Genomic DNA, 16,511 nt, shown 5'->3' on the forward strand with positions numbered 1-16,511 from the left:
CACAGTGACTGAAATTCAGGTTTTTTCTGTTTGTTTGTTTTTTTCCCATTGACCCGGCCTGTATTTGGGGCCGGCCTTTATTTGTTCGTGTAAACCACGCCCCCGGCCATTATAACAGACCCGGCTATTAAATAGATACCGGCTACTATTAGAGGAAATACGGTATTTAGTTAGCCATGCTAGGTTTTGGTAATTGTTTATTTTATGGTTTATGCATCTCCATAAATGCAATATTCATGACTGTATTATTTGTTTATCTCTTTTAGTTTCACACTTTACTTCATCAATAAAACTGGCAAAAGGAATACCCAGTGTGTTGTTTGGAGTGAAGAGTTTAGCTGCCTGTCAACACATGCATGCTACGCATTGAGGACAGAACATTAACATTTCAAACGTTTTTAGGCGAGAAAGTAGCCGTTTAGATCAGCAGTGTGTCGTTAATTTGTCTAAATACCAGCTGTTTACAATTTTGTTCGGACCATTTCGGCGCTACTAAAGCTAGCCGTCGTGAGCAACGCACTTCCGGTTACTTTCACAAAATAAAACACCCGTTGCCCTTTACTATATAGCAGGGGTTCCCAAACTTTTCTTACTCAGGGCCCACTTGAGAATCTAAAAAATGTTCGAGGCCCACCTTCATCCCTACATCGACCAAATGATGCGTACTCATAGCTTTTTTATTTTATTTTTTTAATTTAATGATAAAGATTCAGGACTCAACTAAAAGCAGGGGGCATGTACAGTAGGAAGCTCCACAGTCACTACTGTAACACAGCTGATGCTGCCAGTTGGAGGAGCATCCTGACTAAATCCTGAATAACAGAGAGGCTTCAGTTTGGGAGGATGACATGAGTTCACTTTCATGTTCACTGAGTGAGACGGGCCACAGTTTGGTTTGGTTTGATTTACATTGTTGTTGTTTTCCTATAACTCTCCAGAAACACCATTATGTCCGTTTAATTTTAAAGAATATTAATGTTTTATTTTTATTTTAATCATATTTTTTGTATTATAATATTTTCATTATAAAGATGTGCATGCCTCACTGTTCGATGTTAGACTGCATTAGTTAGGACTAGGCTACCTGCAGTGAGAGGATGCAGCTGTACATCTACTAGCCTACATCTGTTATTTTGGTAAAATAGGATCTCCTTCTATGGATCTTGATGAATATTTAGCTTTTTTACTCTTAAAAATCCGAGGAGCCCCGACATCGATTCACTTCACACAGATAAGAACCCATACACAAATCTACCCGGGTAGTAATTGAACATTGGACTGAACATTACACAGAACATAAACGCAATTGAACTCTGACCTTCGAAAAAGAGAAGGATGGACAATTTTCTTTGAACTTTTTTATTTTTTTATTTTGACAAAATAAAGAGCTATATTTTTCTGTATTTTATTTTATTTTTTTATTTTCATTCATTGCAATTCAATAATTGTGACAATAAATTGTTCACTATTACCAGCTCTTACGAACCTAGAGAATGTAGTGTTATTATTGTTATTAGCCAGAAAGACTACAGGCGCTACATAACCATGTTTTTTTATTCAAACAAACTTCTGCTACAGCCACAATTGTTAGATTTCATCAATGAGACCAACATTTAGAACCCCAATGTGCGGTTAGTTTATCCAAACGACGGCTGTTTTAAGTTTGCCCCGATGTTTTATCCCCTAAAAAGAGTTTAATCAGCCGGTGGTAAACCTCTAAAAGCCATCGGGTAAGTTAATTAGCGGTCGTTTTCTCCACCTGGGCGAGGACCGTAGGCTGGCCGGCGGAGCACGTCAGGAGCCAGTCTGCTGCCTCTATGATGTCGCGGTCGCTGCTTGGACCTGGAGCTTCACTTCTCCGAAAAGCATCGGGGCAAACTTAAAACAGCCGTGGTGAAACTAACCGCACATTGGGGTTCTAAACAGTTACTTTCTCGCATGAAAAAATATTAAAACTTAATAAAGTCACGTATTAACAGGCACATTTCTGTTGTCCTGTTTAGTTGTTTTTTTTTCCCTGTTCGCGGTAAGGAAAAGACTATCCGTGACGTCACGTTACGTTGCATCTTGGGTAATTTGAGTGTGAGTAGCAAGCTCCTCATGTATACTCACATTCTGGCGAATCTAGTATGCCATCCGGGAACTTCTCGCATACTCAGACCGACTCAAACTCGCATACTGTGCATTCGCATACTCAAAATGACGTCAGAATTAGTATGAGTAGTAGGAAAGTATGCGGTTTCGAACACACCCTCTGTCTCTTCTCTCTCAGCAGATCATGGTCTGCAGAAGGTTTTAGATCAACATAAGATCAGTCTGAGGAGCAGATGTGAACGAGTGACTGAAGGAACTGAGAGAACAGGAAGTGGAACCCTCCTCAACAGGATCTACACTGAGCTCTACATCACAGAGGGACAGAGTGAAGAGGTTAATACCCAACATGAGGTGAGACAGCTGGAGACAACGTCCAAGAAGAAGACCCTCCATGACACTCCAATCAAGTGCAACGACATCTTTAAAGACTTACCTGTCCAACAGAGAGAGGACGTCTCTACGGTCTCACCTGTCCAACAGAGAGAGGACGTCTCTAAGGTCTCACCTGTCCAACAGAGAGAGGACGTCTCTACGGTCTCACCTGTCCAACAGAGAGAGGACGTCTCTACGGTCTCACCTGTCCAACAGAGACCCATCAGAGTGGTTCTGACCAACGGCGTCGCTGGCGTTGGAAAAACCTTCTCTGTGCAGAAGTTCACTCTGGACTGGGCCGAGGGCTTGGAGAACCAAGATGTCAGTCTGCTGGTTCTGCTTTCGTTCAGGGAGCTGAACCTGATCAGAGATCAGCGGTTGAGTCTTCTCAGGCTGCTCCATGTTTTCCATCCAACATTACAGAAGGTCACAGCAGAGCAGCTGGCTGTCTGTAAACTTCTCTTCATCTTTGACGGCCTGGATGAAAGCCGACTGTCACTGGACTTCAACAACAGGGAGGTTGTGTCTGATGTCACACAGACGTCATCAGTCAACGTGCTGCTGACAAACCTCATCAAGGGCAATCTGCTTCCCTCTGCTCAGGTCTGGATCACCTCCAGACCTGCAGCAGCCAATCAGATCCCTCCTACATGTGTTGACAGGGTAACAGAGGTCCGAGGCTTCACTGACACCCAGATGGAGGAGTACTTCAGGAGGAGGTCCAGTGATGAAGATCTGTCCAGAAGAATCATCTCACACATCAAGACGTCCAGGACCCTCCACATCATGTGTCAAGTCCCAGTCTTCTGCTGGATCAGTGCTACAGTTCTGGAGCACATGTTGACCACAGACCAGAGAGGAGAGCTGCCCAAGACCACGACTGACCTGTTCTCACACTTCCTGCTGGTCCAGACAAAGAGGAAGAAGAACAAGTACGGTGAAGGACATAAGACGAGTCCACAGGAGCTGACGGAGGCCGACAGGGAAGTTCTTCTGAAGCTGGGGAGGCTGGCGTTTGAACAGCTGGAGGAAGGAAACATCATGTTCTACCAAGAAGACCTGGAGCAGTGTGGTCTGGATGTCACAGAGGCCTTGGTGAACTCAGGACTCTGCACTGAGATCTTCAAAAGAGAGAGTGTGATCTTCCAGAAAACAGTCTATTGCTTTGTTCATCTGAGTGTTCAGGAGTTTCTGGCTGCAGTCTACATGTTCCACTGTTTCACCAACAAGAACACACAGGTCCTGGAGAAGTTCCTTGGTCAAAAACATGTTGATTTAACCCTGGATGAGTTCCTGCAGAGAGTCTTGAAGAAATCCCTTGGCAGTAGAAACGGTCACCTGGACCTGTTTGTTCGCTTCCTTCATGGCCTCTCTCTGGAGTCCAACCAGAGGCTGTTAGGAGGTCTGCTGGGTCAGACAGACAACAGTCCAGAAACCATCCAGAGAACCATCAACAACCTTAAGTGGATGAAGAGTGATTACATCTCTCCTGACAGAAGCATCAGCATCTTCCACTGTCTGACGGAGATGACGGACCAGTCAGTTCATCAGCAGATCCAACAGTTCCTCAAGTCAGAGAACAGATCAGAGGAGAAACTCTCTGGGATCCAGTGTTCAGCTCTGGCCTACATGCTGCAGATGTCAGAGCAGGTTCTGGACGAGTTGGACCTGAAGAAGTACAACACATCAGAGGAGGGACAACGGAGACTGATCCCAGCTGTGAGGAACTGCAGGAAGGCTCGGTGAGCCAAGACATAATCAATATAATTATTGATCCGTAGTTTAGATCAGTAGTTCACATAAACAGAGTTTTTCTTTTTTTTCTCATTATTTTTGACTAAGTTTGACTTTCAAAACATTACATAAGAGATAATATAGAGTGAGCAGGCTTTGCTTCAGGGTCCCGTCCATCCTGTGAGAGTGATGAGGATCATTGTTTCCTGTCAAACTCAGTCAGAGAAGATGAGCTGAAGCTCAGATGTTCATCACATCATCACATCCTGTCAGATGCATCAACTGCGTTTTTACTGCAGCTTTCATCTGAATATGATTCTGACACATTTGATATTTTCTCTCTTCACAGACTTGGTGGTTGTAAACTCTCAGAGAGTCACTGTGAAGTCGTGGCCTCAGCTCTGAAGTCCAACCCCTCCCACCTGACAGAACTGGACCTGAGTGGAAACAACCTGAGTGATTCATCAGTGAAGGTTGTGTGTGCTGGACTGGAGAGTCCAAACTGTAGACTGGAGACTCTGAGGTGAGTTCACTGACTGGACCTGTTGGACTTTTGTCTGTGTTCAGTTCAAATGTGTGAAGTTCAGTTTGAAGCAGCGACTGGTTGTGACTCCATGTTACTGCAGCTGGTAGAAGGTGAAGGGTCAGAGGTCACTCAGAGGTCAGTGTGGTGATGATGATGATGATGATGATGATGATGATGATGATGATGAGCTGGCTCTCAGATTAAGCTGTTTGTGTGTGTGTGTGTGTGTGTGTGTGTGTGTGTGTGTGTGTGTGTGTGTGTGTGTGAGGGGGGGGGGGGGGGGGGGGGTACTGGATCAGGTCTGGACCTTTAACCTTTGGTCCAGTTCAGTCCTGAATCAGAGAGTTGTAGTCAGTGTTTAGTCCAACAGGTATTGATCAGATATTGATTGTATATTGACAGACTGATCTGAGGTCAGCAGCAGCTGATGAATCTGTGCTGACATGTGGATGATGTGTGTAGAAGGCCACATGATGATGATCCACAACAACACAAGGACAAAGTCCCTCTACTCATTTACACACTGATCATTGATCAGGACACATCTGATCAATCATCAATCATTTCATCTTCTTCTTTTATTCTTTATTCAGATTGAGGACCTGCAGGTTGTCAGAGATCAGCTGTTCTTCTCTGGGCTCAGCTCTGAAGTCCAACCCCTCCCACCTGAGAGAACTGGACCTGAATGGAAACTACAAGCTGCAGGATTCAGGAGTGAAGGATCTGAGTGGTTTTCTGGAGAGTCCAGACTGTAGACTGGAGACTCTGAGGTCAGACTCTGTTTTATTTCTGTGCTCAGATGAATGTGATGTGAAAGTTGTGTTGATACTGAGCTGCAGACATGAGGCTGATATTCTACTGATCCACACTGAGGCTGTAGGACAGGGTAGGCAGGCGCTCACAGACCAAGACCAGGGCTGTGGGGGGGTCGGCACCTCAGACAGCTCATCACACAACAACCTCACAACAAACAGATTTATGCACAATGGTTTACACAGATGAAAAAAACCAAGCCTACTTTTTAGGCCTTTTCTCGAAAATTGCATATCCATAATGAAATGAGTATATCTCTGCAACCACAAGGTCTATTTGAATACTTTTGGTGTCATAGTAAACGGAAAAAATTGAGGAATTGCTGAGATGTGTAAATTTCAGTATATCTGTTACTGGTGAAGAGTAAATGAAGATGACACACAGAAAAAAAATAGTAAAATTAATATTCGCCTAAAAAAAAAATTATTGAGATTTTACTACAAAATATTCAGGCGAACTTTCCAAAATGTCCATTTTTGGCACAGCTTGGAACCACCTGCTACTATAAACTATTGTTTAATCTTTATTTTCACACAATTTGGATAAACTAACTGAAAATGAATCTACTGGAACCGATTGGAAATAACTAACATGTTGATTTCAGTCTCTCTGCGCACTGCTGCACTCAGAGCAGCTTCTGGGTGGGTTTGGCTATCAGCCTCTATCTCTGCAGCGCATTGGTCGATTCGAGTGATTGACGGCTCATTCTAACCATTAGAGAGCATAGAATGAAGCTAGACCCACTTCGATGTGATTGGCCGCACTGGCAGCCATGAGCCAGCCATGAACCAATCAGAATCAGCAGCAGATCCACGTGCAGGCCAACGTGGGGTTGTGTGCGCTCGTGCAGGCTTCCCCGGGTCCTAAAGCTAAAGATTTAGATGTAAACACTAGGCAGAGTTCAACTGGAAATATTGTGGATTTACCCATAACCAGCGCAGGAATTTCACGAGGGCCACGAGGGCCATGGCCCTCGTGCCCGTCCGATTTGGCCTTGTGCCCTTGAAAAAAATATCTGCCCTAAGGCCACAGTGGCCTTGATGCCCCACCCGCACTGCCCCGGTGATTTTGCGGTTTTCTCCATTGCCTCTTTCCTGTCAACACGGCTTTGACACCTGCGTCTGTTGAACAATGCGTATTTTGATGCCATTGTGGCAGCAGCATCATCAGGGGTGGGTTTGATTCGGGCCTGGCATAAACCGCTAGGGCGGCTATAACAACAGTTTGATGACCAATCGATCACCGGCCAACCAGGTGACTTCATCAAACACACCCCACTCGCCGAACCAATCATGTTATAAATAAATTGATGTCGACTGATATGAAAAAAATTATTGTGATAGGATTTTTTCTCATATCGCCCAGTGCAATAGTGAACAAGTAAGATAGGAATTTCAAAACATAGCTGCATAGGACTGGACCCTTGTGAAAAAAAAATAAATGCATAAATGAATTTAAAGTAGAACATTTCTGGTTTGCTTGAGCCTGTTTTATGTATTAATTTAACAGATACCGGCGGTAGTTAGTAAATTCATTAAAGACATGGATTTAAAATCATTGTTTTATTTTATGGCCTTGCTGCCCTGGCTTTTGGCCTTTGTGCCCTCAAAAAATTGACAACACGAAAGGCCAAGTGGCCCTGCCCCTAAAATGACGAAATTCCAGGCCTGCCCATAACACAACCTTTTCACGGCAAAACAGCAAAGGTAAGAGGAAATGTACGACCATGTTTTGGCCACACAGCGTCTGTGTTTGCTCGACTTTGCTCGTTGTTGGCTTCTCCCTCTGTCGTGCTGCTGTGTAGCTTCTGTGTTAGCCGCGGTTGCTATGTTATGCCCATAGACTGTATTTTTTTTTTTTTTTTTTGGTAACGCCCCAATGTTTGTATCCGGCTCGTTCAGATGAGCGGTAGCCGATGTGTTTTACATAATGTACAGTAGTATACGAGCCAGAAATGTGGCGACTGGGTCCACACAGAGGTGCTTCATGAAGTTTGATGTTTAGTTGTTTGTTTGAGTAGTGTTTGGGCTGTGTTTGGGTCATATAAACATGGTTTTTACACGTTGTAGCCCAGCTGCTGCTGTTTAATTTGACATATAATATGACTATATTCTTTCATAATTGTGCAGTGGTGGCTCTGGTGTGTGTGTGTGTGTGTGTGTGTGTGTGTGTGTGTGTGTGTGTGTGTGTGTGTGTGTGTCAGAGAGAGTAGGTTAAAACTTGCTAACTGTTAGCCACCGTAGCTCAGGCGTTGGTCTCCCGTCAGATAAAAGCTGCTGTTGTTCTTCAGATGAAAGCTCATTAAGGTGTTCACCTCTCCAGTGGAGCATCACTGCAGTTGAATTAGCTGCTAAACTGCTGGAGGCTAAAAAGCCAGGGGACACGTCTGTGTGTTGACCATTCACCAAGGCAACGTGAACAGAAGTGCAGCTCGGACATGGTGCAGTTAAGTTAAGAGGCAGTGTAGCGTTGTGCCTTTTCACCTCCATGTGAACTCTCTGTGGGAACTTACTGCACATGTGCAAACAGCCACATACACACCGTACTGACAGAAGAGGCAGAGCAGCTCTGGGCCTTTGCTCTGTAATACTACACATGGCTGAGTGGTTTGTGCAGCTGCTGCCTGGACAGAAGCTAGCTCTGTTTACTGGCTTTTATTAGACCATGAAAATCACCACATTCTGACACATTGAACTTGTAGTAAAGTTATCTGAAAGTCCAAAAGAATCCAACTTTAGATGAAGTGAATAAATCAAAGCCCTGACTGCACCTCACTGGTTTTTAGTCCAGTCTCTGTTTCTCTTCATGTTTCACCTCCACTACAGAAACACATGTGATGTATCAGACAATAACTGATCTATAATCAATAGCTGCTGGCTCCACCTCTTTCCTGAGGCTCTGTGATGTTTATAGTGAAACATCCAAAGCCAACATCCCATAATAAGCAGATTTCATGTTTTTCTGTCTCTGAGCTTCATTCAACATGGGTTTCTACACGTTAGTTGTCATGGTAACAGAGTTCAGCCTCACATGTTTGTTGTCTTGAGCATGGTCAGTAAATCTCTGATCAATGTGGCTGCACAACATGAGTTTGTGTGATGCCCACTGATGTGTGCCCACATTTGTGGAGAATTTATCAGAACTCACCTTTGAGAGCTTCTACAGTTTGACCAGTAGGTGGCAGTGTAATGCCAGGTGATCATCCCAGGGGGCAGGCATTTTCCGGGGTTTCCGCCTGAGTTTTCAGTCTATATGAGAACTCCACAGAAGCGGCTTGTGTCCTGCTATTTCTTTTATTTTTCTCAGGTTAGTCTGGTTTTCTTACATATTATAACCACTTTTATTGTCGTTAATCTAATATGAACGAATATGATGGGTAAATGTCCTGAGAAAACATTTGTTTTGGGTACTGTGCTGACGATGTGATAATGATGTTTACGTATCGATAGTGATACAGTATAGCACAAGCTAAGCTAAGCTAATTCTGATATCAGTGGCTCACGTGTTGCTGTTTGTTATGTTTCTGGCTTCGTGGTTTATTTTGAATGAATGTGGAATAAATCAGTCTATATGAGAACTCAACAGAAGCGGCTGTGTCCTGCTATTTCTTTTATTTTTCTCAGACGACATACAACTGGCTAATGGGCATCGGCGGCCCCGGTACCTGTTACAGTTTATTGGGGGCTCGTCCCGGGATCTCTTCCACCGGCTGGACGGAAGATGATCAGCAGAGAATGACACCGTGGACCAAGGGCTGGATGTAAACAACGAGCATCATCCTGTTAGAGACTAACTACGGCGCTGTGCAAAAACTGTGATTCGTCACGGACAAAGGCAGATAGGGACTTCGGATCCTGGACTGTGTGATCGCGAGTGTGGAAGCAGTGATGGCGGACAGTGAGAGGAAAGACTTGGTGAAAAGCATCAAGAAAGAGTTGCTCATTCTTCCTGCAGAGATACTCTTCCATATTGCAGAGTCGCTGGTTCCAGTGCAAGGGATGGACCAATCTTGTCTCACGCCAGAGGACGAAGAGGCTTCTTTTGAATACGTCTGCAGTTTCATGCGCAGTAAGCCCCTGTTAGAATCTGAGGATAAAGGTATGGCCCACTTGCTAGAGTTAAAAGACGTTGTTGATGCAACTTTGCGTCACACTTCAGAGTCTCAAGTACATGTAACAGATAAGGTTGTGTCACCTGACTGTGTTGATACTGTAAAAAAGCAATCCGTGGATGGTAATGTGGGTTTAGCTGTTCAAAGTGAGATTTCTGAGGTTGATAGTGCAGTAGCTCCTGCTTTAACTACAGAGGTAGAAATTCAAAGGATGCTAACTACTTATGAGGAGCTTGGCAAAAAAATTAAGCAACATTTGCCCACATCCACATTCCAACCTACACCTCAGTCTGTTGCAAAAACACAGTCCATGATGCAGAATCAGTATGCAGCTGACACCAATCACAAACCTCCACCACATGATCAGATGATACCCTTTAAAGAGTTTCCTTACCTCCATCGCAGAGAGTTTAAGATTCAGGGGGGTCAGATTGGGGATGAGGGGTCAGACATCAGCTACAATAACATCTGTCGCCAAATTGATGAAGGATTAAAGGAGCAGTTCAGCAACGCAGAGATTGTGAGAGCTGTCCTCAGAGTTATCAAGCATGGAAATTTCAAGGACATGTTAATGAACAAGGATGATTTGAGTGTTGTGGAACTGAAGGGCTTTCTCCATTCTCATCTGGGTGAACAAAGTAACATGGAACTTTTTCAAGAACTCATGTGCACAAAACAAAAAGACAATGAGACTCCTCAACAATTTTTATACAGAGTCATGGGTCTGAAACAAAAGATCATATTGGCCTCAAAACACGCTGATGCAGATGTTAAATACAGTGTGAATACAGTTCAAGATGTTTTCCTTCATACTGTGTATCAAGGTCTGAGCCACAAACATGATGACATCCGCAGAGAGCTCAAACCACTGCTTGCTGACACCAGTGTGACTGATGAGGTGATCCTGAAACAAATGAAAAGGATAATGAATGATGAAAGTGAACGACAGCGGCGTTTAGGCCCAGCTACCCGCTCAAGACCCACAAATGTACACAGCGCTCAAGCTGAAGTAAAAGCTGCTCAGTCCCCCAGCGTCAAGGAAGAAAACTTGGAGAGTAAGCGAAAAACAGACACAATTCAACAATTAACAGAAAAAGTAGAAAAACTCACAAACCTTGTTGAACTGTTACAACAGTCAGTACAGACACAACAGTCGGAACAAACCAACGTTCTACGGAGAGGCAAAGCAGACAGTAAAAAAGAAAAACTGTATGGTTGTAATGAGTGTGTTGAGAAAAACCGTGCTAACTGTTCTCACTGTTTTCAGTGTGGTGGAGAAGGGCACAGAGCAGTTGGCTGTCTGAGGAAACCAACACGGCAGGCAAACTGGAGCCGGTCCCTGCCAGGGGACAGACAGTGACCGGACCTTTATTGTCCCAACATGGAACAGACCCTGTAGATGAGTTTAGCAGACAAAATGTGACCAACGTGACTTACGTGACCGACGTGACAGACATGACAGAGGACACAAGACAAAGACAACCGAAACAGACACCTGACTCACCTTCTCCTGTCCCACCCCAAAACAAAGGCGAACGTTTAGCCAAGCTCATTGGGAAAAAAGCCCTCACCCATTGTAACCTCAACGGTTTAGCTGTCACTGCCCTGTTGGATACTGGAGCCCAAGTAAGCATGATTGACAGAGACTGGAAAAACAAATACCTACCTGACACCACTGTAAGACCACTTAGTGAAATCATTGATGAAGAAGAGGGGTTCAAAGTGCACGCAGTGAATGGTGACATTATCCCATTTGATGGCTGGGTGGCACTTACTGTTAACTTGGTGGGAAATGAAAATCCTGATTTGTCTATCACGGTGCCTTTTCTTGTCAGCAGATCAGCTTTGGAGAGACCACTGTTGGGCTTTAATGTGCTGGAGGAGATGATACAGGAGCAGCCGGAGCAACTGGTTCCAACACTCACCGGACTGCTCTGCAATGCCATGTTGATCGCAGAGGAACAAGCTGAGCTCCTTGTAACTTTCATCCAGACCAACAGACCCGTCATGCAGTGTGCACGCCTGCGGAGCCAGAGGCAAGACACCACCATCCCAGCTGGCCAAGTGGTCTGGATCAAGTGTCCCATCCCGCCCAACATGACAGATCCGGTCTTCCTGTTTGAACCTGGTGAGAGTGCACACTTAGAAGAATTAGATGTCGGTGAAGGTTTGTTACCAGTGCAAAACACACATAGACCCTATGTAGCTGTACCTGTTGGAAACAACACCAAACACACAATCCTGCTCCCTAGAAAAACAGCCCTAGGCAGTATCCATAGTGTTGAAAAGGTAATCCCAACAAACTCACCTGACATATCAGAGCCCACAGTGACCGTCAATAGTGCCACCTCAGCACCTGTTAACACCAGCCCAACACCATGGCAACCACCTATTGATCTCAGTCACCTGGATGAGGAAAAAAGAACAGTGGTTAACAAGATGCTTTGTGAAGAAGCTGGGGCCTTTGCCCATGACAGTGGGGATATAGGGTGTATACCAAGTCTACAAATGTCTATCACCCTCAAGGATGATATCCCTGTGCAGAGAAGCTACTCCTCGGTCCCTAAACCGCTCTTTAAAGAGGTCAAGGAATACATACAAGAGTTGTTGATGAAAGGCTGGATAGTCAAATCTAAATCTCCATACTCTGCCCCAGTCGTCTGCGTAAGAAAAAAGGATGGCAGCCTGAGATTGTGCATCGACTATCGCCTCCTGAACAAGAAAACCGTTCCTGATCGCCATCCGCTTCCCAGGATACAGGACCTGACAGACACTCTTGGTGGTAATGCTTGGTTTAGTATCCTGGATCAAGGCAAAGCATATCATCAGGGATTCATCTCTGAGGATTCTCGCCCGTTCACTGCCTTCATCACTCCCTGGGGGCTCTATGAGTGGGTCCGTATTCCGTTTGGGCTCTCGAACGCTCCTGCAGCCTTCCAGCGGAGTATGGAGGAGATGTTGGGCCCCCTCAGAGATGAATGCTGCATTCCGTATCTAGATGATGTGCTCTGTTATGCAGAAACGTTCGATGAGCATGTTAAGGCCCTGCGCAAAGTTCTCCAGGCACTTCAGCATCATGGAGTGAAACTGAGGCCTGAGAAGTGCGAGCTGTTTAAACAAGAAGTCAGGTACGTGGGTTGTCTTGTATCAGCTGAGGGGGTGAAGATAGACCCACGAGACCTTGAAGCTGTAAAAGTGTTAACAACAAAGAGACCACAGACAGTTGGAGAAGTGAGGAAACTGACAGGCTTCCTGGGCTATTACCGCTCATACATCCAGGATTTCTCCCGGATAGCAAAACCGATCTACGAGCTGCTCCAAATCAAATCAGGCCACGCCCAGAATCCAACACGGGGCAGAAATGTCAAAAATCCTCAGTTGTCCTCCCGAGAACCTGTGAGTTGGACTGTCGAACATCAGGAAGCTCTTGAACAACTAGTAGGTATCCTGACAAATCCACCTGTTTTAGCCTACCCAGACTTCAAACTGCCTTTCACACTACACACAGACGCATCAAATCAAGGCCTCGGAGCTGTCCTATATCAACGTCAGAGTGGGAAACTGAGAATTATAGGATATGGTTCAAGGACACTCACACCAGCTGAGCGCAATTATCATCTGCACAGTGGAAAACTAGAGTTTCTTGCATTGAAATGGGCTGTGTGTGAGAAGTTCCGCGACTACTTGTACTATGCTCCACATTTCACTGTCTACACAGACAACAACCCGCTGACTTATGTCATGAGCACAGCGAAGTTGAATGCAGTGGGTCACAGGTGGGTGGGTGAACTCTCAGATTTTCAGTTTGACATCAAATACAGACCGGGAAAGTCTAACGTGGACGCAGACACTTTATCCCGCCTTCCACTGGATATGGAGGAATATGAGAGGGTCTGTACAAAGGAACTTTCAGATGAGTTTGTGCGAACAACATGGGATGGGAGCCGGGCAGCTGAGTGTAAGGATGTGGCTTGGGTCGCAGCGGTGAATGTCTCCTCTCCAGACACTCATTTTCAGCAGCACTCTCACCTGTCGACCATCAGCCATGATGAACTTGTGGATGCACAAAGGAAGGATCAAGCCATAAATCAGATCATCCAGTTAAAGGAGGCACACACCAAATTAACAGATGAAGTACGAAAAACATTAAGTGGGGCTGCTCAAAAACTACTCCATGAGTGGAGCAAGTTACACATGGAAAATGGACTTCTATACAGAAGAACAACAGAGAAAAATCAGTTAGTCCTTCCTGCTAAGTACAGAACATTAGCTCTGAAACAACTACACAATGAGATGGGTCACGTTGGCACCGAAAGAGTACTCCATCTGGCAAGGGAAAGATTCTATTGGCCCTTTATGACCAAAGAAATAGAAGACTATGTCACACGAAAATGTCCATGTATAAAGTCCAAGAAACCTACAACACATGTTCGTGCCCCGATGGGTAGCGTCACATCTAGCTTCCCTTTAGAACTTGTGTGTATTGACTATTTGCATTTGGAAACCAGTTGTGGAGGCTATGAATATATTCTAGTAGTAATTGATCATTTCACTAGATTTGCTCAGGCGTACCCCACAAAGAATAAGAGCGGGAAGACAGCCGCTGAACGCATTTTCAGTGATTTCATACCCCGATTTGGTTATCCATCAAGGCTGCATCACGACCAAGGCCGTGAGTTTGAGAACAAACTGTTTCAAACACTGCAACAGCTATCTGGAGTAGGTCACTCGAGGACAACACCATACCATCCTCAAAGCAATCCAGCAGAGCGGTTGAACCGCACCATACTCCAGATGCTGAGGACACTGACTGAGAGTGAGAAAATGCGATGGAAGGACCATCTCCCAAATGTTGTACATGCGTACAATTGTACCCGGCATGAAGCAACGGGTTATTCCCCTTTTTTCCTCCTCTATGGCCGCCACCCACGTCTCCCAGTGGACTTGTGTTTTGGGTTAGCTAGGGAGAAAGAGTCATACTCACCCAAAGGTTATGCAGAAAAGTGGGCTGCGAGAATGTCAGAAGCCTACCGAATTGCCTGTGAAAACAGTAAAAAGTCCAGTGCAAGAGGTAAAGTAACTTATGACAAAAAAACAAAAGGAGTTGTGTTACAACAAGGAGACCGGGTTTTAGTCAGAAACCTCAGTCAACGTGGAGGGCCGGGGAAATTAAGAGCGTACTGGGAGAAAACTATCTATGTTGTCAAAGCCCAGCTGGCCGAGAGCCCAGTGTACATTGTGTCTCCAGAGATTGGTGATCAGAAAAAGACACGAACACTACATCGTAATCTCCTGTTGTTGGTAAATGACTTACCTGTTGAGACTGTCCCACCTCAGACCCGATCACCGACTGAAAAGAGACAAACACATAGACGCAGACGAGAAAAACAGACAGAGACAAGAGTAAGTGACAACTCAGACTCAGACGATGACTGTAGTTCAGGTTACTGGTTGAGAATACCAGCCGAGAGGACAGAGAAGAGACCACCTACTCCTCAGGAGCAACCTACCTTGCAGCAGAGATGTAAAACATCTACTCCTCCAGAACCTGCAGAGGAGGAAATTCACACTGCACCTGAGTGGTTACCAAACTCTGTCTTGACATCTGAGGAAGAGGAAGTTGGAGAGAGGCAAGGAGTTGATAGAGACATGTCTATGAGCACAGGATCTGAGAGAGAGGCTGAGACCCACCACAGTACAGATTCTGGCACAGAAACTCATCCTCTGACCCCTCTTGTAGAACACACACCCCCGCATGTTAGAAGATCCACACGTGAAAGGAAGCCACGACAGTTCATCACATATGAGTCACTAGGTGAACCATCAGTGCAGTCACATGCTCATGTTAACTCATTAGCTGCAAACACAGTGCCACACCCTTCTGGTGTAAATGTACTTTTTCATGCTTCATCTCCACACACTCTCATGTCACAACTGCCACAGATGTGCATGTCAGACTCACACCCTATCTGGTGTGCCCAGATGCCATACATGTCATACAGTTACCACACCCCAGCAACATACACCTCACCTGCCATGTTTTGTTGTTGAGTATAGATTTTGAGTTCAAGAATTATGAAAATGTTTACCTGTGAGAATTGAAAATGGTTATATATTCCAGAGAATTGTTTTATGTAATGTCAGGAGCCATTGTATTTTGTCAGGGAGCGTGTGATGCCCACTGATGTGTGCCCACATTTGTGGAGAATTTATCAGAACTCACCTTTGAGAGCTACTACAGTTTGACCAGTAGGTGGCAGTGTAATGCCAGGTGATCATCCCAGGGGGCAGGCATTTTCCGGGGTTTCCGCCTGAGTTTTCAGTCTATATGAGAACTCCACAGAAGCGGCTTGTGTCCTGCTATTTCTTTTATTTTTCTCAGGTTAGTCTGGTTTTCTTACATATTATAACCACTTTTATTGTCGTTAATCTAATATGAACGAATATGATGGGTAAATGTCCTGAGAAAACATTTGTTTTGGGTACTGTGCTGACGATGTGATAATGATGTTTACGTATCGATAGTGATACAGTATAGCACAAGCTAAGCTAAGCTAATTCTGATATCAGTGGCTCACGTGTTGCTGTTTGTTATGTTTCTGGCTTCGTGGTTTATTTTGAATGAATGTGGAATAAATCAGTCTATATGAGAACTCAACAGAAGCGGCTGTGTCCTGCTATTTCTTTTATTTTTCTCAGACGACATACAACTGGCTAATGGGCATCGGCGGCCCCGGTACCTGTTACATTTGTCTGGATGGAGCCACAGGTGGAGCTGACAGGTGAAGAGGCGGAGTCACTGCGTCTGTGTTGAAGCAGCAGCAGCTTCTCATGAATATTAATGAGCTGTTTTCTCTCTAT

General features: G+C 44.9%; 1 protein-coding gene across 1 annotated transcript in view; it reads left to right on the top strand.

Moving 5' to 3' along the window:
• The window catches only part of LOC146959921 (uncharacterized), a 50,702-nt gene that overhangs the window by 25,686 nt on the left and 8,505 nt on the right, over positions 1 to 16,511 (top strand). The window contains exons 7-9 of the mRNA XM_085772784.1: positions 2,276 to 4,208; positions 4,550 to 4,723; positions 5,320 to 5,496. Of these exons, the coding sequence (XP_085628910.1) occupies positions 2,276 to 4,208; positions 4,550 to 4,723; positions 5,320 to 5,496 (2,284 nt within the window). The remainder of the gene's footprint in view (positions 1 to 2,275; positions 4,209 to 4,549; positions 4,724 to 5,319; positions 5,497 to 16,511) is intronic.

This window comes from Trachurus japonicus, unplaced genomic scaffold (assembly GCF_045865225.1).
Source record: "Trachurus japonicus isolate A0001 unplaced genomic scaffold, Traja_1.0 AP030905.1".
Taxonomy (NCBI): domain Eukaryota; kingdom Metazoa; phylum Chordata; class Actinopteri; order Carangiformes; family Carangidae; genus Trachurus; species Trachurus japonicus.